This window comes from Mesoplodon densirostris, chromosome 7, assembly GCF_025265405.1.
Source record: "Mesoplodon densirostris isolate mMesDen1 chromosome 7, mMesDen1 primary haplotype, whole genome shotgun sequence".
Lineage (NCBI taxonomy): Eukaryota > Metazoa > Chordata > Mammalia > Artiodactyla > Ziphiidae > Mesoplodon > Mesoplodon densirostris.
Window position 1 is genome coordinate 118,324,190 of NC_082667.1, and position 23,848 is coordinate 118,348,037.

Below are 23,848 nucleotides of genomic sequence, written 5' to 3' on the forward strand. Positions count from 1 at the left end.
GGAGAGCTGGGTTGTAGTCCTGGCTCTTCCAGCAACTTCCTACTGACCCTGGGCGAGTCCCTCCATGCTCTCAGATCTCCCTGGGTGGGTGGGTTGTGCTACAGTCGCTAGAGTTGCTCACGGTTCTAACACAGAGGAGTCCTGGGCTTTCTGAGAGGCAAGCAGAGCCCCTCATCTGACACCACGTGAGAGCTTCCTATTCTGCCCTTGGATAGGATCCGCCCTGGGTAAGCAATGTGCATCGAGCAGGTGAGTGGTTCTGGGCTCTTCGGGAGAAATGGGTAATCAGGTAATTGGGGAAGGATGGAAAGAGGAAAGGGAATGGGGTGTGTGTGTGTCATGTTAGAGCAGTTCCCCTTGCATATCTGATGGGAAATACCTGCCTAGTGATGCCCCAGATGACAAGGTGGCCCAGCAGTAGGAGGGGTGAGGAAGGAGGGCAGGTGGGTACAGGACGGACAACCCCACTGGTGGCCTCGCCTCCTAGCCCTCCTCTTGGCTGACCTGCCCGGGTCCTAGCCTCCCAGGAGGGACTGTAGCACTGGTCTCGGAGGAGAGGCTGAGAGGTAAGGCTTATGGAATCGCTAGGGATGTGGAGACTCGTGCTCTACGTCAGGACGTTCTGCCTCCTGAGCTCCTTCTCCAGACCCACCTTACCCTTGTGGGTGGCTTTGGGTATTCCTCCATTGTCACTCCTGGCACTAATTAATTACTTAAGTTGAAATTGATTACTCCCTATGTGCGAGACACGGGGCTAAGGCCCAGGGACTGGCAAGGAAATGAGGGAGCAGGAACCTTGCCTTCCTGAAGCTCACTCTTAGGGGGGACAGTCTAATGAATAATCATCAGTTAGAGTAAGCACCACAAAGTAAATAGGCTGGTTGTCACAACAGAGCACAATGGTGGGGGGAAGAGGGGTATCTGGTTTAGGTAAGGTGGTCTGGCAGGACCTCCTCTGGAGGTGACAGGAACACCGAGATGCACCTGTGTGTTTTTACTGGGAGCGTGAGGGCAGGGGCTATGTCTTAGTTACTTATAAAGCTCCAGTGCTTAGAACAGTGGCTGGCACTTACTGTGAAAAATTGGTATGATTTTTATGGTGGGTGTTCTTTGAAAGTTTGATGCATAAATAAATGATCTCCTTCCAGCAGGTCCTACTTAAAGCACCATGTACTTAATCACATGAAGACAATTATGTCAAACAAATCTAATAGTCCCATGCCTAGCCTGTCTTTATTTGCCCCTTTCTTGTCAGCCCTTCATTGATTTTTGTCCATATCTGCATTTGATGCCTCAGATGTGTTGAGTCCAAACAGGAAAGAACACACACACACACATTTTACCAACCACCTCCATTCCTGCAAATGCTGCAGATTCTACCCGAGAAGCTATTACATGCTCCTAAATGGAGCAGACCTCTCATTAACTATCACATGCCTCCTTAAATGATTTTTCTTTTTTCTTTTTTTTTTTTTTTGCGGTACATGGGCCTCTCACTGTTGTGGCCTCTCCCGTTGCGGAGCACAGGCTCCGGACGCGCAGGCTCAGCAGCCATGGCTCACAGGCCCAGCCACTCCGCGGCATGTAGGATCTTCCCGGACCGGGGCACGAACCCGTGTCCGCTGCATCGGCAGGCGGACTCTCAACCCCTACGCCACCAGGGAAGCCCCTTAACTGATCTTTGAATAGTGTTTTCTTTGTACTGCTTTTTGTAGTTTAACGGCACCAGTTGCGTTTACTCTAGCTTATGATAAACCCCAGATCTATAAAGTTCCTGTTCATTCATTATTTTTCTCTTGCTTCTTCTCAAGCTGTTATTTTTCGGGGGAGTGTAGTGAAGAGGGGAGAGTGGAAGGAAAAGAAAACAAAAAGATACCAAATTAACAAGGAAACAAATGAAATAGGGGACGACTTCTCCCCGGGTGACAGACACCCTGTTAGATACTGTTAAACAGAGCAAACATGCTTTAATACAGCACTAGTTGGTCTTTTATTTTTATTCTAAATTACAAATATAATGCTCACCACCTTATCTTTGATGGAAGAGGCAGCTAACTGTTCCAGTATCTCACTGATTCCAACAACACCCGGGAGAAAAAAATTATAATTTTTAAAACTATTTTACCAATTGTTCAATTTATAGCAAGGAGTGTAGTGCAGTGTGGACAGGGATGTCTGTTTCTTGATCGATGTCATAGCTGCTATTCCAGTTCAATTATTAATATGTGGAAGTTATAATCACTTTGAGTATTGGAACAAGATAATTATAAACCATAAAACAGCTCCCCATGCTTGCTGGTGCTTTTTTCTTATGTGCAAACGGGTTGGAGTTTGGGCATGTGAGCTTTAGAGAGAGAAAAAAATGTATAATATGGCACTTGAGGTAGTAAGCCTGGCTGGAGTGGGAGCAGAGAGACATTCTTTTCCTTTCCAGGCCCCTCCCACCTCCCCTCCTCCAGCCTCCCACCCCTCCAGAGCCAAAGCTTACCCACCCCCGGCATCTCTCCTTCTGCCTCAGTGACTCACCCGCCTCCTATCCTGTCTCCTCTTTGTTAGCTGAGATTTGTCACTCCTCACACACGGTGGTTTCACTTGCTTACCACCCCCTTGTCTCCTTGTTTACCCAGAAGCAGCAGCAGCTACTGTATGTGCTGTTGTGTGCGAGCCTGAATGTGTGTGGGGGCATTTGGGAGGGGCTAGAACCACAGGCAGAGGGGAAGGCAGGGCTGGGGGGTCAGGCGCTCTGTTACCTCCGGGCTATTGCTGATGTCTCTGTTGCCTTCTCCTGCTTGATTCTCAGTTTGTCTTCACTGGCGGAGGGTATAGATGGGGGTAGAGCATTCCTAACCAGGTCGACCACAATCAGTGGAAAGGAATAACCCTTTTGTGTGGATTGTGTGTGTTTGAAGAGGGGACTCAGAGAGAAGAGGCATTGTTCTGGCATCTTCCCTTTTTAACAAGAAAGAAACAGTTTAAAATGCCGCCTCAGCTTTGTTGTTGCACAAAGTAAGGCTCACTGTCCTCAGAAGTCATCTGGTGCTGGTCTTGTTTCCAAGTCCTCCTCTAGTCCTCCCTGACTTTCTTTCTCCCTTCTTTACTTGAACAAAATCTAAAGAGACATTAAGGCTGCCTTTATTTTTCTTACCATTTTCCTAACCTCTGGTTCAGAGTATTACCATCGTACATTTCTGCTATGGCAAAAATATGGATTGAATTGTGTTCCCCTGATGCCCCCCCACCCCCTGCTCCTATGTTGAAACCCTAACCCCTAATTGTGACTGTATTTGGAGATACGGCCTTTACAAAAGTGTTAAGGTTAAATAACGTCATAAGGGTGGGGCCCTGATCTGATAGGATTAGCGCCTCTGTAAGAAGAGACACCAGAGCACCCTCTCTCTCTCTCTCTCTCTCTCTCTCTCTCTCTCTCTCTGCCATGTGACGACTCAGTGAGAAGGTTGCTGTCTGCAAACCAGAAAGAAAGCTCTCACCAGAACCTGACCATGCTGGCACCCTGACATTGGACTTCTAGTCTCCAGAACTGTGAGAAAATAAATTTCTGTGTTTAAGCCACTCAGTCTATGGTATTTTGTTATGGCAGCCCAAGTCACTTGTGAAAATTTGGGAGGAGTCAAGTCGTGTTCATCAACCTTGTGATATGATTTTTTTTAGGCCCCAAGATCTTGAGTCAGTATCCTTCTACTGCGGTCAGACACTCAGAGCTTGAGCTTTCAAATCCAGTCCAACTCCTGACTTTTTGGCTCCCCTGTTCATTTCAGCTTCTCTAATGAGCATTGCCAGCGAGAGAATGTGTCTATTCAGCACCGTGGACAGAGGCATGCTGTCAGTTTCCACAAATTAGATGTTACTGCCTTGGCTCTCAAGAAGGTGGTGTTGGGAAGGGAGGGGTAGGCTGCGAAAGGGAAAAGTCAGGAAGGGATACTGACTGGTTGGATGCAGAAAGTGCAGCCCTCAACCCTGGCTGTGCTCAGCCACGGAGCTCGGACAAAGAGGAAGTAGCTTCTTGAGGCTGTTGCCTTCTTACACAGACAGGCATTGAAACGGGGGAGGTGATACTCTTTATGTTTAATTGTGCTGGCTTAACTGCTGTCAAACTGTCAGCATGATGTGTGCTGGCAACAAACCTCCAGCTGGTGAGGCATTAGGTCCGGGGAGCACATGGGGTTGTGAGTGTCATGGTCTGTGGGCTGGGAGGAGAGCCAGCTGAGGGGCATAGGAAGAGGGAGCTATGCTATGGCCTAACTTTAGGGCTAGAGATGGTACAGGTGAGCTGCCTTTTCCGTGCCTGGAATGGGAATGAGGCTACAGAGACCCTGGGCCTTGAGTGGGGAGGGGCCCAGCTCACGGCAAGCTGGGCTGGTGAGAAGCCAGGGTTTCATTTGTCTGACTTTATTGAATAAATGGCATCCCCAGCCATTGTTTACCTACTTTTGAATCCTGACAAACAGTCTGTGGCATCTGATGGAGAGGCTTATTAACTGCATGGAGACAGATGGCTAGGGATGAGGGGATTGGCTCTTTATTATAGCAGGTCCATAAGTGACAGCACTCCTCTCACATCCTAGCCTCCACATCAATGTCAATAACTTCCTCCAGCCTTCTGCGGCCCAGTCAAACCTCAGAGGAAAGACCCAGTGCTAGAGGAAGGCAGAATGGCCTATGAGTAAGTGGGAGAGGTAGGGCCGGTGGAGTTGGAAAAGAGGGCAGTTTTTCGAGGGGAAGTTCTTTGAGAATAAAAGCTCTGCCTTCTTCTTCTATAGTATCCTCCCAAATGCCCTGTGAGGTGCCGTTAATTCAATAAGCATCCAAGAAATGTGAATGATTAAGGAAAAGGGCAGAGAGGTCTGGATTAGAAAAGGTAATAGAAGCAGATTTAATTGCACTGGGTGGGTAGGCGAGGAACAAAAGGAAGCAAAGAGAGAGGAAGAGAAGGAGGGGACACAAAGGGAGGAGGGAAGATAGCATATGAAGAATGCTCATGAATCAGCATACAGTGTTTCAGGCACTAGGTACTCTTCCCCATGTTACTATCTGAACAGCTTCATGGAAACCAAACTGATGTGTCCACTGTCCTTTCTGAAATGGCCCAGGTTCTCTTTCCTGGTACCATAGTTGTAGGGCATAACTTCTTCCCACCCCATTTCCCCTGAGAGGGCACGTTCTCACTGACCTTCATTCATTCTCCGAAACTTGTCCTTGGCCATGTAGCCCAGCACCAGACAACATCCTCTCTTCTGGAGGCCCAGCTCTGGAAGAAAAGCAGAGGTCGGTGAGGTGGGAATGGGTCAGGGGTCAGTGAAGGTCCTTTTGCAAGGGACGTAAAGCTTGTTGCTCTTCTAAACAGGGCTACTTAATTATTTAACAAATATTTAGAAAGCACTTACTATGGTCCAGACATAAGTTAAGACCAATAATTTCGTCATTTGATCCTCACAACAACCCTATGAGGTATATGCCATTGTTATCCCCATTTACAGACATATTAAGCAGGCAGCCTTAGATGAAAGAACTGGTAGGTGGCACAGCCAGGAGTTTGAACACAGGCAGCCTGACTCCAGAGTCCATGTTCACAACCATTACTCTGTAGGTTAACAAGGGCCTATATATCCCTGGCATAGGGAATATGCTCTGATCACACTGGGATTGTTGTCAAGCCAGGGAAGAGGCAGAGTCCAGCCAGCAGTGTCCAGGATGGAGCAGTACAACCAGACACAGTGTCCAGGATGGAGCAGTACAACCAGACACAGTGTCCAGGATGGAGCAGTACAACCAGACACCGTGTCCAGGATGGAGCAGTACAACCAGACACAGGGGCCAGGATGGAGCAGTACAACCAGACACAGTGTCCAGGATGGAGCAGTACAACCAGACACGGGCCAGGATGGAGCAGTACAACCAGACACAGGGGCCAGGATGGAGCAGTACAACCAGACACAGGGGCCAGGATGGAGCAGTACAACCAGACACAGGGGCCAAAGGAGTGACTGGGTAAATTTCGAAGAAGACACAGGGGTCAAGGTGTAGGTAGAAGGAGTCTATCTTTTGGGAGAGAGTGAATTTCTGGGGCTGAGGATCCCTGTTCATCCTTATATTCAGGCGCAATTCAGCATTGTCATCCGGCACTTATGAGGTGTAAACACAGTGTAGAGCACAGGGGTGGGGATGGCTGAGAGACGTAAGACATAGACTCTGGTCCCACAAGACTTTGACCCAATGGAACAACAGGTTAGAACAACAATTCCAGGTAGCAAAAGCAAGAGACCATTTTCTCCCCCAGGATATTTTGTAAATCAGTGCTCATTGTGTGTGAACGTTGGACTGGAGTACCTCAGCCAACTGGGCAAGATTTCCTCTCTGGTATTTATCCTTTGCTGCTCACCTGTCTTCAGCACTTGTGGACTTTGAAGCAATTCCACACCAAGTTTCTCTTTTGACCCTCACAACAACTGCACGAGGTAGGCAGGTCGGTTATTGCTATTCACATTACGCAGATGAGAAAATTGAAGTTCAAAGATGTTAAATGACTTCCTATGATTATCGTAGACTCCCCGCCCCTCCCTCTTTGCTTTGGAGTCATACAAATGTGGCAGCTGCCATAAACTGGGTAAATAGATAAGGGGTATGATTTCTGGAGGTGGGGATGGAGCCTGCAGCTCCTTCCAGGCTTTGCTAGCTTTCTGGATGCCCAGATACTCTCTCCATCAGTTTCTTAGAGAAGGAGGATCCCCCTGAGGGGTGTGTCACAGCGGCTTCTCCCACGACACTGGGTGTTTCTCTGAGCCCTAGACAGTCTGAATCTAGGCTGTCAGAGCATAGAGAGGCTGGGCTCGTCCTCCCCCTTACCCCTCCACCTACCTCTTGTGGCCCAGGCCCAGCCTCTCTGGGCAGCAGAATGAAAGGGCCCAAGAGACACGGCTAAGTCGAGCTCAGGGGCTCCAGCCCCAGAGGAAAACAAAGTGTGGTGGGTGGTGGCAGAAGCTATGGCCCAGGGAGGTCACAGGCTTTGATCTCCTGATTCTTTAAAGGGGTTTATTGACTATCAGTAAAGAGCAGAGAAGCAGATCTGAGCACGCCTTCTCCAAAGGCACTCACTTCTCTTCCTTTCCCTCCACGCTTGCTTGTCTGAAGGCACGGCCAAAACGCCTTCACTTCAAACAGCCTTACATCTCAGGCGCTCAAATTGACGATGTTAAGTTCCCTCATCCAAGGCCTTGGCCCTTTCTTCAGGGGCTCCTGCTCTGTTGAAAGCTGTGGGGATCAAAGCCCCTTTGATGTTTACTTACTATATTTGTGGATCCTTTCTAACAACCACCTTCAAGAGGCAGGAATGCGGCATGCCAGGAGGGGGCCAGCGGAAGCCCAAGCTGTGGGGAGGCTCTGAGCTCCAGCAGACAATAGCCTCTTCCCTGGCGCTGTATTGAAACCTCAACATGCTGACGACAGGCAGAGTTAACCAGCCCATTATAATTGCACGCATATTGTGTTCATCACCAGAATGATACAATTCCTATTATATTTTCCACTGACTTCTTAGGCTCATCTGAAGCATATCAGTAGCAGCTCCTAATGAGAAAGGGAGCCTGGGTTTTTGCATTGAGCCCAGGAACGAGCCCAGGTGAGCACTGAGGGGTGGAGGGCAGAAGATGCAGGATGGATTTTGGCCAGTGTTCGTGTTGGGCTTCCTGGACAGTCCCCTTGACTCTCAAGGAAATGGAGGAAGCACGATTCTCCTAAAGATTTCGAGACCGTGGACAACCTGTTGACTCTGTGCTATCTGGGCTGGCTGTCTCTGCCACTGCAACGCACCCTGTCCTATGTCATATATAATATGCCCCCAGGGGGAATCGCCCGAGGAAAGAGGCTGCACGTACGCACGGTTATTATAAGTAAGAGTCTCACTGACCATGTTTGATTTTTGCAAATGAGCAGGAAAAGAAGTTTAAAAAAAAACCTGATTAATAAAAGAAATGGAGGACCAGGCAATTTCTCAATGTATTTGGCTCATTTAATTTGACACTTGTGGGTTAGTCTTAATTATTTAGGCGGCTACATTACAAGGCACTAATAAGCACACTGCAGAAATTTATTAAGTGAGAGGGCTCTCTGACTGAGACTTTACTGAGAAGCAGGGAGAAGCCACTGGAATCTTTGCAAGAAAGAGCAGGTTGAGGGATCAGTGAAGTGAGAATTAGCTAGCTGTCCATATATGAAAATTTGGGGTGTTCTTGGGAGAGATATTGCAGAGCTAAATTAGAGGTCATTGTTTCCACATGAGGAAGCAGGCCAGAGGCCAAAGTGGGGGAGGGGAGGAGAATCTGGAAACACAGGTGGGGAGGATGGGTGTGGTCAAAGATACTGACCAGAGAGGGGGTGGGGGAAGCAGGAACCAATGGCATCCTCTTGGGAAAACGTCACCAAGCCAGATCCACCAGGCTATTAGGGGAGAGATGACAGAATGTGATAGAAAGGACAGGAATCATTCACTTTGTGATCTAGACCAACCACCAGACTGCGACCTTCCTTGTCACATGGCATGGGACCGATGGTGGAGTCAGGGTCCTAGGTGCCTATTTTAGAACAGCAAGATGATGGGGTCTTCTCCACGTAGACTTTGGGGCTGCAGCCTTTGGCTGAGGACTAATCAGTAGCAGATCCACCAGATGCACTGAATGTACCCATGGGATAAGAGTAACGTGACTGGAGTCATCCTGGCTTAAAGGAGAGTTCAGAGCAAAGAAGACCAGTGTCACCTGCAGATGGGGATGTGGAGGCTGTTGTTTCAGGAGAACAAAGAATTAGGGAACGCTGCTACACAAGGAAACATTTCCTGGGAAGGGGTGTGTTTCTTAGGGAGAAGTCCAGATTGCACCCCAGGAACTCCCGGCCTCTAGACTGAGCAACAGAAGTGCAAGGATAGTGCCTTTTTAGGCTCAGCGTCCTTAGCCCTAAGCACAGTGCCCGGCACATGGCAACGGATCAGGAAAAGTCTGATTTAATGAAAGAGATGACTAAGAAATAACGGGTAGTGATCAGTTCTCCCCGACCCGGACCAGAATGAAATCAGGCGGGCTTAACCCTGGCACAGTGGATTAGGTAGACGCAGATGGTCTGAAGTGAATGAACATTGTAATTCACCGGAACAGGAGTCTGGGAAGCGTGAGGTTTCCTCTCGGTAGGAATAAAAAGGGATGGCTTCATAAATGGAATGGTTTTCCTTCACTTCCAGAGGGTGAGGATGGGACATTTTCTAGCCCAAGGATTCCTTCATTCTTACTAGTAATCATAATGATAGTGCAGTGATATTACCTCACATTTGTGGGACACTTAGTCTTTCACGATGCCGTCATAGTCCCTATCTTACTGGGTGTTCACAGGAGCTCTGTGAAGCAGGGAAGGCAGACATGATTTCCTCCATTTTGGTTTCAGAAACAGGCTCCAAGAAGTAAAATGACAATTCAAGGCCAAAGCACAGTTGGTAACAGTGCTCAGGCTAGAATCCAGGTCTGATTGCTGGCTAATTCTTAGGGTAGGTTCCGGGATCCCAGGGCTGCTGATGCCATGATTCAAGACAGAGAAGAGACAGCAGAGATCAGTGGTCCTGGCTGGGACCATGGGGTGAACTGAGTCCCCCCAAATCCGATGTTGAAGTCGTAAACTCAATACCTCAGAATGTGCCTTTATCTGGACAAAGAGACTCGACTGAGGTAATCAAGTTAAAATGGTCATTGGGGAGCCCTAATCCAATACGACAGGTGTCCTCATAAACGGGAAATTTGGGACAGACACGCATATAAACATGGAGACGGCCATCAATAAGCCAAGAAGGGAGGCCTAGAATAGAGCCTTTCCTCACAGCCTTCAGAAGGAGCCAACTCTGCCAACATCTTTTGTGGACTTCTAGCCTCCAGAACTGCTAGGCAATACATTTTTGATGTTTAAGCCACCCAGTCTGTGACTCTTTGTCACATCAGCCCTAGCAAGCTAACATAGACAGGAAGAGGGGAGAAGCTGGTCTTCTCTAGGACCTGGCTATTTCCATTGGTCAAGACTCTTTGACTCCCATCCCTTGGTCGCAGGGGATGCAGAGAGCAGCATCGCATGACCACTCAAAAGGCTTGTGAGAGGCACCAACTAATTGGAGAGCAGCCAGAGGGTCTGCTAAGTTGGGACAACAGGGGTGGTGGCACAAGAGGTGATGGGAAAGAGGGCGGGTGGGGAGGGAGGGCAGCTATGTGTCTTGGTGTCAATCCAGGATGCTGTGAGCATTCCTGCTGCCAGCGTGAGGATGACATTGGCTAGAAGAGTGCTTGCTTATTGCCCCAGCCAGAAACAAATGAGCTGTGAAGTAACCACGGATTGAGCTGTTGACAATGGACAGGTACCAGGTCCTTCTCCCTCACCATTTCTTTCTTTCTTTTTAAAAATTTTTATCAGAGTAGAGTTGATTTACAATGTTGTGTTAGTTTCAGGTGTATAGCAAAGTGAATCAGTTATACATATACCCACTCTTTTTTAGATTCTTTTCCCATATAAGCCATTACAGAGGATTGAATAGAGTTCCCTGTGCTATACAGTAGGTTCTTATTAGTTATCCATTTTATATATGGCAGTGTGTATGTGTCCATCCCAATCTCCCAATTTGTCCCTCCCTCCCTTTACCCCCTCATAACCATAAGTTTGTTTTCTACATCTGTAACTCTGTTTCTGTTTTGTAGATAAGTTCATTTGTACCCTTTTTTTTAGATTCCACGTATAAGTGATAACACTCAGTACGACAATCTCTAGGTCCATCCATGTTGCTGAAAATGGCATTATTTTGTCCTTTTTTTATGGCTATCCCGCACCATTTCTGAGGCTATTCGGTGCATCTGGGGGCCCTTTTGTCCCCAACTTGCCCAGTCACAATGGTTCAGGGGTGCCTGCTGAGGACTAACCCTTTACTACCTGAAGCTCTTAGATGGAGCATGTGCCCAGAAGCCTACCTAACAAGAAATAGAGCATGATGGGCAGGCAGTTTGGTGTGGATACAGCAAAGATTTAGGGAGAAGAGAAAGTGAGACGAGGCAGGAGACAGAGTCAGGGACCAGATCTGGAGGACCTGGTGAGCCTTGCCTAGGAGTCTGGACTTTTCCTACAGAATGCTTAGCAGAAGAAAGGCCAGACTTGCATCTTATGAAGACCCTATTAGCACTGGGGCAGATGATGGCTGGGAGAAGGTAAGACCAGACAAGGGAGCGCAGCTGGGAGACTGTTGCAACACTCCTGGCGGGAGGCGATAGGCTGACATCCCCTCTTCCTGCTCTCCCAAGACAGCCTGAGAGGAGAAAGCAGGTGAAAGGACCCTGGGCTTCTCAGAGGGACATTCAGAGCCTCCACATCCCCGCCACCTTGACACAGGAGAGCAGTGCAGGGGCTGAAAATAGCTCCCCAGATGGTTCCAGAGAACAGGTGGAGAAGACGTCAGCTGGACCTGGCTGGAGTCACAGGGGGGCCCTGGGGAGTAGGGGAGGCCACGTGTGCTGTAAAACCACCACTGCCAGCTGGAGCCTCACTTGGGCCCTTAACAGTCCTCAGGGCTTCTCCGGGCTTCAGTTTTCTCATCTACGAAATATGGATACTGGTAGTAAAACCCTTCTCACATGGTTGCCATGCAAATCCAATGAGACAGCATTGGATGAAAAGGGCCTCGAGTGACGTTCTGACGAGGGGGTGTTCAGGAGACAGAAGCAGAGTATCAGACTGGGGTTTAGAGATCGTCAAATCCCCTTCCTTGCCCTCCTTTTTTTTTTTTTTTAAACAGCTATGAAAGGGGAGACTCAGGGAGGCGAAATACCCTGTCCAAGGTGATATAATGAGCTGTTAGGTGGCATCTTTGAAGGTCAGTGTGGCAGAGACAAGTCAGCTGGACTGGAGGAGTGAAGTGAGTCAGGAGGACCAGCCAGGGGGTGTCGCAGGTGAGGCCACAGGACCAGAGGTGCTGGTGGCTGAGAGGAAATGGCGACTCGGAGAGATGGTCTTGACCGAGACAATGCGGCTAAGCATCAGAGTGGCTGAGGCAGAGGAAGGGGACAATGACGACCACAAGGTCTTTAGTGGGGAAGACTGCAGGAACTGAGGGGTCTGGATCAGAAGTGATTGACAGGGACTTCTCTGGTGGCGCAGTGGTTAAGAACCCGCCTGCCAATGCAGCAGACACGGGTTTGATCCCTGGTCCGGGAAGCGGAGCAACTAAGCCCGTGCACCACAACTGCTGAGCCTGCACTCTAGAGCCTGTGAGCCACAACTACTGAGCCTGCACACTAGAGCCTGCGTGCTGCAGCTACGGAGCCCACGTGCCTAGAGCCCATGCACCGCAACGAAAGGTAGCCCTGCTCACTGCAACTAGAGAAAACCCACACACCACAACGATGACCCAAAGCAGCCAAAAAAAAAAAAAAAAAAAAAAGAAGTGATTGACAAAGGAAGCCTATGAGGTTACGCGTGACAACGGTGCATTTTGGACTTCCTGTATTTGAAGGATCCCCAAGTGAACAGGTCCTGGATGATTACATGAGCACAAGTTCAGATCTGAAGAAATGCATTTTTAACCAGCTTCACTGACCTCGGAGAGCAAATATCTTGGTCTGTAGACCAATTCATAATGTGATGAATTATGTAAAAAGCAGTGGGATGATACAGGTAACCTCTGCTATAGTACGGCTACCACCCCTCCATAACCAGCAAGTATTTACAAAATGTGGCAGCTATACAATCCAACCCACAAACACTCGAGAGGCACGATGCTCAAGACAAAAATATGTAACACGAGCTTCCTCTCCCAATGAGCTTATGATCCAGTTGGTTGTGTAAGGCATACACCTGTGAAAAGGTAGAGTCAAGGACAAGCAATGGTTCAGTTAAAGAAGCGTCATGAGGTAGGGCTGGAGTCATTTCTACATGAACGGCAATCATTGCTGTAGCGGTCCCGAGGAGGAAAAAGGAGCTCAGGTGGTGGGGTGGCCCTCCTAAAGGACCTGGGGGCTGCAGATTTGTCTGGGGTTTGCCTTGGTTGGGGGTCTGTACCCATGGCCTCTCTCATAAGTGACTGTTCATCACAAGCCATCCTGCCCGGTGATCGCCCCCTGGTGGCAGGATGCTGGAGTCTCATGTTTGGCAAGTTCTCACCATGATTCTGCTAAACTGTTTTCTGCATCGGGTCTGCCTAGTCCTGTTTTCAGCATAATTACTCACATCCCAGGCAACAAGGGTGCCCATAAATCATGCAAAGATCACAGTTTTCCGATCAACCTCTCTAGGAAAGAGTCCTGAAGAGTGGGATAGTAAAGGTTTATTAATCCTGTCTAGTGCATGGCTCTGGGCCTCTAGGACAAGTAATAAAGGTTTAATAGACCAATAATACCTGTTTCGTAACTTTTGAATTGCATTGCTTGCTAATGCTAAGTTTATTAAAGCACTATAAACTTTACATTGTTGTAAAGACATAATTGCTCTTTCATTGCTTATTTAATGAGTTAATTATATTCGAACTAAGTTTTTCACCGTTCATGTTAAGTATCAATTAGTCTCTTAAACAATTGATTTGTATTTAATTAACTATGCTATTACATACCAATTAAATTATTCTAAGAGAAATCTGAAACATCCGTGGTCTTAAATTAAATTTTTTAAAACAATGAATTACATAAAAAGCTCACATCTAGGGCTTCCCTGGTGGTGCAGTGGTTGAGAGTCCGCCTGCTGATGCAGGGGACGCGGGTTCGTGCCCCGGTCCGGGAAGATCCCACATGCCGTGGAGCAGCTGGGCCCGTGAGCCATGGCCGCTGAGCCTGCGTGTCCAGAGCCTGTGCTCCGCAACAGGAGAGGCCACAACAGTGAGAGGCCAGCGTACCGCCAAAAAAAAAAGCTCACATCTAGTGACCCTCTTTTAGGAAGAGCTGGCAATCGTTGTGATAATTCCAAAAAAGTTTTGTGGCCACCAGCCCATCCTCACTACCTCCTGCAGGGAGCAAGGCTCCTTCAGGCCCCAGATGGTAAGCGCCTTGCGGCTCCCTACAATAGCAAGGGCCAAGGTTGGGGCAGCCCTTTGCCAGCCCCCGCCTTCTCAGCTGCCTCAGCCGTGCCATTTACTGCCTGGCATGGCCCTACCCCAGTGTGGCCAAGGCAGGCAGCATATCAGCAAATTCCTCACCGCCAGCTGTGGGGCCCATGACTGTCTGTGTTGTTCCTGGCCCCAGATCCCTTGTGCCTGCAGGATCCCATGTGGTCCCCAGTCCTCCGGCTTCTCCAAATCTCTGCTCACTGCCCCGAGTCTGTACCTGATGGGCAGGAAAAAAGACGGCCCTGGGCATTTACTTTCCTCTTCTTGTTTCACCCTCACACAGACGTTATGAAGCTAGGTATTACTATTGCTGTCTTTGTTTATAAAGAACTGGACATTTTATTTTATTTTTATTTTTATTTATTTATTTATTTTGCATTACACGGCTCAGCGGCCATGTCTCACGGGCCCAGCCGCTCCACGGCATGTGGGATCTTCCCGGACCAGGGCACGAACCCGTGTCCCCTGCATCGGCAGGCGGACTCTCAACCACTGCACCACCAGGGAAGCCCTGAACTGGACATTTTAGATGGCTAAGGAGTTTGCCAGGGTCCCCCAGCTGTGAGTGGTGAAGTTTGGGCACACCTGTGTGCCTGACTCCACGCCTGGTGGCTTCCATGCTGGTCTCCCTTCTCTGTGAGATACGACTCCTCACCGATTCCGAGTCTCAGACCCCAGGCTGTTTCTCTGAGACCTTGCCTGCCTCTGTCATCCTTCTTCTCTCTCTCTTTGAGGCTGGGCTCATCCCCTACCCTCAGATACTGCCTGGGGGTCTTTCTCCCAGCTGATGAATTGCTTAGAGTTCCAACGCGGCCACCAGCTGACTCCGGACGTGGCCTTCCTCTGGGCCACTTGGGCATCAGTGCAGCCCCCAGGGTCAGCAGAGTCTACCACACCCCTCTGCACCCTGGAATTGGGATACTGGCTGCCCGCCCCTCCCCTGGGGGCTGGACGCAGCCTCGCCTTGCCACACTCCACTGGCTGGTATCACCCACCGTGGGGCCAAGCTCACTTAATTCACCAGTGCAATTAAAGTTGCCATTTACTGATGACTTATGATTGATTAGTCTCTGGGCTGAATACTTCGCAAGCATTATTTTCTATCGTAACAAGTCTGTAAGGTAAGTACTATTATTGTTCCTAATAATAGGAAACTGGTAATCCAAAAGATTAAATATTCACTCAGGGTCAAACAGCTAGTAAATGTGGAGGCCAAGAAAACTGATGATACACGAGGTTCTTCGCGCTACTAGCATAATCTTCTTGTTAGAGGTGCAGGGAATTGGGGGAAGTTTAATAATGTTGGTGGAGAAATTTTATGGGAAGCAGTTTTATCACATGTACAAGAAAACCTCAGCCATCTCTGATTTAGGATATCTAATCCCACTGCTTAATTGCTCTGTGGAGGAGCCTGACAGAGAAACGATCTCACGAAGGCCACCCCTCCACGCCCTGGCCTGTCATCAGTCTACTTATCCTGTGAGGAACGGGGACGGCTGAAGGCCATAGGCCCGGAAGGCTTTTAGACTTTTCCTACGAGAAAGTTGGACGTTGGTGACTAATGTTTGAATGGGGCTGATGCTCGAGAGCTGTGGCCCTGCCCCTGGGGATGCTCAGCCTGGTACAGGCAGTCAATCACGCTGGGATGCCAGGCAGAAAGAGGGCATCCCTCCTCTCTTTTTTCTAGTAGGACCAAAAAAGCCCCCAATGACTAAGGCTGAGGTCAGTGGGATGCCTGCAAGGTCACCCCACATCCACGTGCTCCCACCCTGTCCCCTGACCTTCTCTTCAATACCAGATCTAAAGCCAGAAGGCAGAGCCCCCATAAGAGGCTATGCATGTAAGACTGATTTGTGGTTTGCTATTCACACAGGTTCGTAGCCCCATTGATCAGATGGGGCTCAGGAAAGTTAGGTAATTTTTCTGAAGTCACACACCTGGGAAGGGGAGGAGACAGGATTCAAATCCAGGTCCATGTGACCCCAGAGCCCAGGCTGTGCCCTTCTGCCAGGATGCAGCCTAGAGGCTGCACGCACAGCTCAGGTGACCCGCACAGGCCCCAGTGGGAGGAAGGGGACCACGTGTGTCCAGAGGGTGCTGGCCTATTAGGTCAGAACTGCCAGGTGGTCGGGGGGCTCTGAGAAGCCCTCGTGGGAGCCAGGTCCCTGGTGAGTCCATGCCTGGAGAAGGAAGGGTGGCCTCCAGAGAGGCAGGGGGTGAGGGTAGGGCAGGGGAGCATGGAGGGGTGGGAGTGGGGGTGGGGGACAGCAGGAGCACTGCCGCTGTTTAGTTTTGTGCTTACAAACCCCCCGTCACCCACTTATGGCCCAAATAAAATCGTAAAGGCTGAGGAAGAACCAAGAAGGTGCCATAAAGGCCATGAGCTGGATTTAAAGCATTTCTCACTGGAGTCAGGCGGGAATGGCCGGCCTTTGTCCTCAAGCCCACAACCCACTGGACAGGGCTGGGGTGGCGGGAGACGTCAGTTCTCACCTGGCACACGGGAAGAGGGCAGAAAGAAGGGAAATGTGTCCGAGGAGTGCGGGGCCTGTAGGGTCTTTTAGGGTCCTTGGGATGGAAGGGGGTAGACTAGGGCTCAGTGAGCTGGAGGGCGCTTCCTCCGCTTTCTGGGTAGAAAAGCAGGACAGCAGGGAGGCCAGGTGATGGCACGTTATTGTCCCCAGGCCAGGGCAGTCACAGCTGCCTTGTTCACAGGCCGGTCACCGTGCCGTGCCTGGCTGCGTGGGCTGTGTCCATCCAGAAGCTGCACACCTTGCCCTGGGGCAGAGGAGGAGAGTGTGCATGAGTGTGTAGCCCTCCTGACTCTGCCCTCCGTCCACACTTCCGACCTAGGGCTGTCCACTAGCGCATCGTGACTTGGGCCGCTTTGCGGGTGGGGCTGGCGAGGAGGGGAGGACCAGGCTTGGCCAGACCTCGCCCCCCAGGGCAGTGCCCAGCTTCCCGCCCACCCGGCAAGGCAGGAAAGTGGATGGTGGGGCTCGCAGAGGAGCCGGCGGGGAAGGCAGGGAGCCCTGCTGTCCTCTCTTTACTGCAATCCTCCTTGAGGTCCACACACCCCATTACAGCTCTGCATCTTATAATGAAATCGAATCTGCCAGTTACCTGTCAGCACGGCAGCAATTCAAGCTCCTTGGAGGCTTTCTTTGTTTATTTTTATTGATTTACTTATTTAGTAATTATTTATCTAGCTACATGGAAGCCCTAGCCCCATGTTTCTCTTGCCGTCAAAAAGCACAGATGTGGACAGGAGAGGGGGAGGCGAGGAAGGCAGTGTGAGGCAAGTCCACCGGCTGAGCTCTTTCTGGGGGATACCTCTGGGAGTGGGTTCGGGTGAATGCCACGGGCTGGTTCTAATCCCCTGTTCTTGTCCAAGGTGCCTTATGGAAGGTCCACTATTTCCAGAAAGCTCCATGGAAGCCCCTTGCCCCTAAGGGACTTGAACATGGGTCTGAGAATATGGCTGTAACTGGTTATCAGGACTAACACACTTACAAGGCTTGGCAGGCTTAGAAGCACCCGTCAGACACAAGGTCTCCTTGAGCCTCATCATACCTGAGACAGCCCCAGAGGAGAGTACAGAGAGGATCAGAGAGGCTCTGCGACTTGCCCCAAGTCCCCCAGCTGGTGCTGGCAGAGCTAAGATTTGCACACAAGGCTTGGGGTAAAACCAAGCCTCCCCGCCTCCCCCCAGAGCCCCAGATCCAAGCTGGCAGCCCAGCAACAGAAATCAAAGCACCTTTCTTCTCTTTACCGATAACCTTTCAGCGGTGAGGGGGTGGAGGAGAGCCTGAGAGCTTTGATTAAGGAATCAACCTCAAACAGTTCCAGGGTACCGATTCTGAACCACCAGCCATCACTTAGTAAGAACATGAAAGTTTATTTATCACGAGGCCAGCCCAGTAGGAGGCTGATTGCTAATGGGCGTGCCAGGGGCTGCTAGACCTCTGCACACATCAGTAGCCGAGCCCCGGAGAGGTGACCCCATTCGGGGCTATCAACTTGGCAACCCTGCCAGGGCAGAGGGCGAGGTTGCTGAGACGGTGCGAGAGAGGGAGAGGAAGGCGCATGCTTGCATATCACGGTGGGAGAATGGGAAGGAATTCCAGACTCCAGGTGACACCTAAACCATTCACCCCTCAAGAGAAAATGGTATTTGTTCACCACCTGCTGGCTGGGTCACCCGTGGGCTGTTTACTACTTCTGGGAGCAGGCGTGGGTGGTACCAGGAAAGATCTGGACCACTCCTCCTCTCTCTGGGGGCAATGGAGCTCAAAAGTTTCAGTACATGTGGGCGGTGGGATCCATGATCCCAACAGGTGTGACCTGTTGCCCATAAGAAACCACCAGGGACCTTGACTTGGGCTCCGTCCAGTCCACAGAGGACATCATAGCCATGGGGAGGAGGCTGGTGGCTCAGATCTGACCTGCAGGAGGATTTATACCTCTGATTAATCTGGAGAAAGTTCTCTGGCTGGAGGGCACAGTGAGGTAGGCTAGTCTAAGACACAGAGGGGCCTTTAAACCCAGGGGCCTGATGAGCAGGAAGTCCTGAGCTGTCCTGGCTTACAGGCTTTGGACAGGACAGCCAGGTCATCTCCCTGCTCCTGAGACCAAGGGAAGCCAGCCCAGGAAGCTTGGACCATTGACCCCACGGTCCATGGGACTTGTCACACAGTCGTGTGGAGCCTTCCACTGTTCCTGGGCTCTTGATCTGAGGGTCCACCTTCATTGTTTCCTTGATCTGTGAAATGCAGACCTCCTGGTCTGTGATGAGGAGTGGAGACTGCTGCAGAGCGCTGGGAGGTAAGGAGACGTGTGTCCCTATTACCTGCCCAAAGGCACGCAACCAAGGCTGGGTGCCTTGCAAGTGTCCCATACATGAGAGTTAGTTAAAACAGTAACATAATATACTGTTATAAAGAGCAGGGGTGGACTTCCCTGGCGGTCCAGTGGCTAGGACTCTGTGCTTCCAATGCAGGGGGCACAGGTTCGATCCCTGGTCGGGGGACTAAAATCCCACATGCTGCGCGGTGTGGCCAAAAAAAAAAAAAAAAAAAAAAAAGAGCAGGGGTGTGCTACAAGTCAAGGCAAGGATAACATTTTCTAGGGACTTCCCTGGTGGTCCAGTGGTTAAAAATCTTCCAACCCAGGGGATGTGGGTTTGATCCCTGGCTGGGGAACTGAGATCCCACATGCCACGGGGCAACTAAGCCCGTGCGCTCTAGGGTCCATGTGCCATAACTAGAGAGAAGCCTGCGTGTTGCAATGAAGATTCCAAGCGCCGCAACCAAGACCTGATGCAGCCAAATAAACAAATAAATATTTAAAAAAAAGAATAGAATTTTCTAGGCAGGAAGTTTGCCTGAGGGCTCTGGTTCTGTAGTTTGAATCAAGGCTTCTTCCAAACTGTTGTAAAGATGATGCCCATAGCAGCTCGGGGGCGGCTGTGTCCAGCTCCCTGGGTCGTGGTGGTCCTGATGGGGCTGCCACTCCTGGCTGGCATGGTAGTGTAGGTCCCAGGCTGGTGCTGTGCAGCATCAGAAGAACAAAAGGCTTGAAGACGGTCATTGCCAACCTCGCCAGCCGCTGTGAGTAACTGCAGAGTGAGTGCATGGTGAATACTAGGAACTGGGCAGGGAAAGGAGGTTAAGACCCTCTCTCGGGGTCTTCGAAACTAGTCAGGAGTCAGAACAACTATTCAGACAGACCCAGATAAAAAGCCTCTCACGACACATCCAGTTCAAGCAGAGGATGGAAGTTTCCACCTGGCACTGATCAGAACACAGGGAAGGTGGCACGCAGCTCTGTAAGCCCTCCTTTAAGGGGCACACGGACAAAGCTGGGAGCGCCTGGAGGATGGAGCCAGGCCAGCAAGGGACTGGAAGCCTGGCCGAAAGAGGCACAGGTGAGGATTGGGGTCGGGCAGGTAGGAGAGAGGAGACTGACCGCAGGGCTTTGGCAAGAGGGCGGACGGGGGTGCAGATTACAGGCAGGCAGGTGGCAACTCAGTAGAAGGAAGAACTGGTCTCAGGGCAAGCTGCCCAGGGCCTGTTTTTCACAAGGACTCAGGTGGGACTGGAGCCCAGGACCCTGGTCCCCTGGCCTGTCCTGTGGGCCTGGGATATAGGCTGCATTCAGCCAGTGGAGTGGGGACCTAGCACCAGCTTGGGAGGGACAACGTGGGTATCTCTTCCCATTACTGCGTTGACTGAAAAGAATGCACGACGGAAAAGTTGAGAATTAAGTTTTATTTGGCAGACAAAACTGAAGATCTAAACCTGAGACACAGCCCCTCAGATAGCTCTGAGAGACTGCTCGGAAGAGGCCGGTGGGGAGCCAGTATAGAGAGGAGTTTTTGCAAAAAAGACCAGGTAGTCTGAACATCAAAAGATTACGGTAACTTAAAGGAAACCAGACATCTCAAGTTAAGGAATTTAGTACTTTTCTGCTTTTCTCTATATGGGAAGATGCAAAAGTCTGGGCTCATTCCTTTGATATGCACCTCAGCTCTGTGAGGCCCATCTCCCGTGTTGTCTTATCCTGAGTATGCCCAGGGTGCACCGTCGGGATTACTGCCGTGGCTGACTGCTAGATGGTGGGCATCCTGTTTCTATCCTGAGTTCCCTCAGGGCTCACTGTAGGGGCAGCTGTAATGAGATGGCTCGATGGCTGAAACATCCTTTGTTTACTGGTATGGCAGGCAACATTTTTTTCACTGACACCTCTGTTCCATGATGCCACATAGGCAGCCTCAGATCGGCCATGGTGGGAGTATTCACACCCGGGCAACCGGCAGAGGGGCCGTCAGGGCTCTTCCCCCACCCACTCTCCTTCCCGAGAACAGGGTCACCAGCTCACCACTGGCTGAGACTTCACATTTGAGGAGAGGGCTGTCTACCCTGTTTCTGGCTTCCAGGCCTTTCATAGATGTGACTGAGGGCCTCTACCTGTGGTTTCCGATTCATTTTCAGGTGAGTCACCACACCTCCAGGCCTCATCCCGTGTTGGCTGACCATTGAGCCAAACCTGCCAGGTCCAGGCAGAGAAACACATGGCAGAGGGCCATGGGAGACCACTTGTTCATTCTCTCGCCACCTGGCAAGACTGCCATTTGACCGTTCCGGAAAGGTCAGGACTGATTTGTTTTGAAATCTCCAAGGGTGGGTGCAAACTCATGACCTCTCAGTGGGTGGCAAGTTCTTCCCAGCCTTCTGTGGAGGCCTCCTGCTGCACTCTTTAGCAAATACTTGGAAGAGCGGGAAGGGGGATCTCTCCCTACCCTTGTTACCAGGGTGTCAGCCAGTAGCTGGGTGTGAGATTTTGAAGGTGAGACTCTGCAACACTGGGGACCCCTTGGGAAGTGTGACCAAAGCAGCAAAAATGTTTTACCAGGCATGGCGTTAAGTACTTTATATCAATTATCTCCTTTTATTCTTACACCGGTCCTCTGAAGAGGTACCATGGTGATCCTGTTGTACAGATGAGAATGCTAAGGCTTGGAGAGGTTAAATAACTTGCCAGATGTCAGCTCATCTATATAATGGCTGAGCCAGGATTTGAATCTGGGTCTGTCTGACTTCACAGCCTGAGTTCTATTAAATCTTGTCCCCACCCCCACCCCCTTACCCCCACCCCATAGCATTTTAGCACTCACAAGCCCAGGTCTCCTGCTCACACTATGGGGGGATGTGGGCAGCTAACTCTGCAAATGCCAGCAAGGAGATGCAGTTCTCCCGGTTTTGCCTAAGGAGCATTCTGTGTGCAGAGTGGAATGGAGCCTGCTGGATACTTGGAGGGTGCTGAGTCAGGGAGCCAGGGCCCAAGTCCCTTCTCCTGACTGGGGCCACAGGGTAGAACACAGACACAGAGGCAGCAGAAGCCGAAAGCTCTGGGGACCGGCCAATACCCAGAGGAGAGCACCTGCCCGCCGGGGAGCCTGGTGGTCCCCTCTCCTTGGCTGCCTGCCAGAGTTGAGCCATGGCCTCTGCTAGGGGCCCAGCTCCAGGTCAGGTGCCAGTAATGCTGTGCCCTGCTGGGAGCCTCCCTTCTTGGGGCAGACGCTGGCCCAATTTTCCTGGGGATCTGGCTTTGCTCTAATTAGCTGGGTGATCTTGGGTGAGTCACCTACTCTTTCTGGGCCTCAATTTTCTCATTTGCAAAATAGGGAGTTTGAACTAGGATAGGAGACAACCTGGTGTCTGAGGACCTCAAGGGGACCTCCATCAGGGGCTCTTACACTCTTCTGGAGGTGTAAGCAGGCATTTTTTTCTGGGGAGAAAACTGTGGCTTTCATGTATTGTCCAAGGGGCTGGTGCTTTCCCGTCCAAACTAATAACCTCTCACCAAAGGGATCCCTAAGAGCCCTCTGGCTTTAGTATTTGTTGAGTCTGAAGACCTCCCCTTCCTTGGAGACTGTAGCTTAGAACTGACGCGGACCCGAGGGAACTGAGGGCGATGAAAGAGTTCCACTACTCTTGCCCGAAGCATTCATTTCTCAGTGTCAGGAGCCCTGTGGGCTGAGGTGTCCTTTCAGCACCTGCCCCTGGCCAAACACGAAGAGGGGGAGGCCCTCCTGATTGCTTCTTTCTGTACCACCAACTGGGGGCATTGGGCTCACATGGGTGAGACTTCCCAGGGGACAACTGGGAACCTCCCCTTCCTTGAGGGCTGGGGAGGGACCACGGGGTTCTGGGAATTAGGATGTACACCTTGGGGAGGACTCCACAGGTATAACAGGAGTCGCCAGCGTAGCCACACTTTTCAGCTCTGACTCTGTTTGCTCTAGATTAACCCACGTTTCTTTGTGTATTTTCTTATGCCTTTGGTCTTGTGTACCTATTTGATCTTGTGCATTAGTCAGAAATGTCACAGAATGTTAGAACCGGAAGGGAACTTAGAAATCACCCCTTTCAACATTGTATGGAGGAGGAAACCTATGCTCAGAGGAGGGGAGGGATCAGCCCAGAGCCACCAGGGACAGGGCTGCGTCATTCAGTCCTGGATGGCAGGGATGCTCACCCCTGCGTCCCTCCCCAGTCTCGCTTCCTGACCTGCCCTCTCCTCCACCAAAGGGCTAGTTGTGAGGACTAGTTCTGTGTCTTGGACCTCGCTGTTCCTTCCACTAGGGATTCCTGCACTCCCTGCAAACCTCCATCCCGTCCCACTTATAGTTCAAGGCCTCCCACCCCACCCACAGGAAACTCCCTCTCCATGTGGCCCTCTCTCACCCATGCATGCAGCTGGGCACCCCTCTACCTTGCAAGTACTGTAGTTATGAGACTTCTGTGGAAGCAAGGATGGTTAATTATCTTTTGCACGACCCATGTGGACTGTAGGTGGGGACCCTCTCCATGGATCCTTGCAAGTCTACTACCTAGCACAGAGCTTGGTACATAGTAGGCACTCAGTAAACACATATGAGTGACTTAAATGGTTGGGACTATCTACCCTTATGTCCTGGGGGCCGAGGGGAGGTCTTAGGTCTGAGAGTTTGTTTGGTGGTTTGAGAACAGGACTCTGCTTCTTCTTCCTTCACTGGCCCTTCCTTTTTCAGAAATGTGCCCAAATCAGCCTTACATGGAGGTCAGACTTATGTGGCTAAGTTTCAAGTCATTCAGAATTTCATCTTTGATTCTTTTTTCTATCCACCATTCATTCACTCATTCCTTCCTTCCACATTTGTTGAGCGTTCACTCTGAGTCGGTCTTGCTT

At 50.5% G+C, this 23,848-nt stretch overlaps 1 protein-coding gene across 1 annotated transcript in view; it reads right to left on the bottom strand.

Moving 5' to 3' along the window:
- KIRREL3 (kirre like nephrin family adhesion molecule 3) overlaps positions 1 to 23,848 on the bottom strand; it is a 141,923-nt gene that overhangs the window by 106,318 nt on the left and 11,757 nt on the right. Inside the window, exon 6 of the mRNA XM_060105276.1 lies at positions 5,189 to 5,266. Coding sequence (XP_059961259.1) covers positions 5,189 to 5,266 — 78 coding nt within the window. The remainder of the gene's footprint in view (positions 1 to 5,188; positions 5,267 to 23,848) is intronic.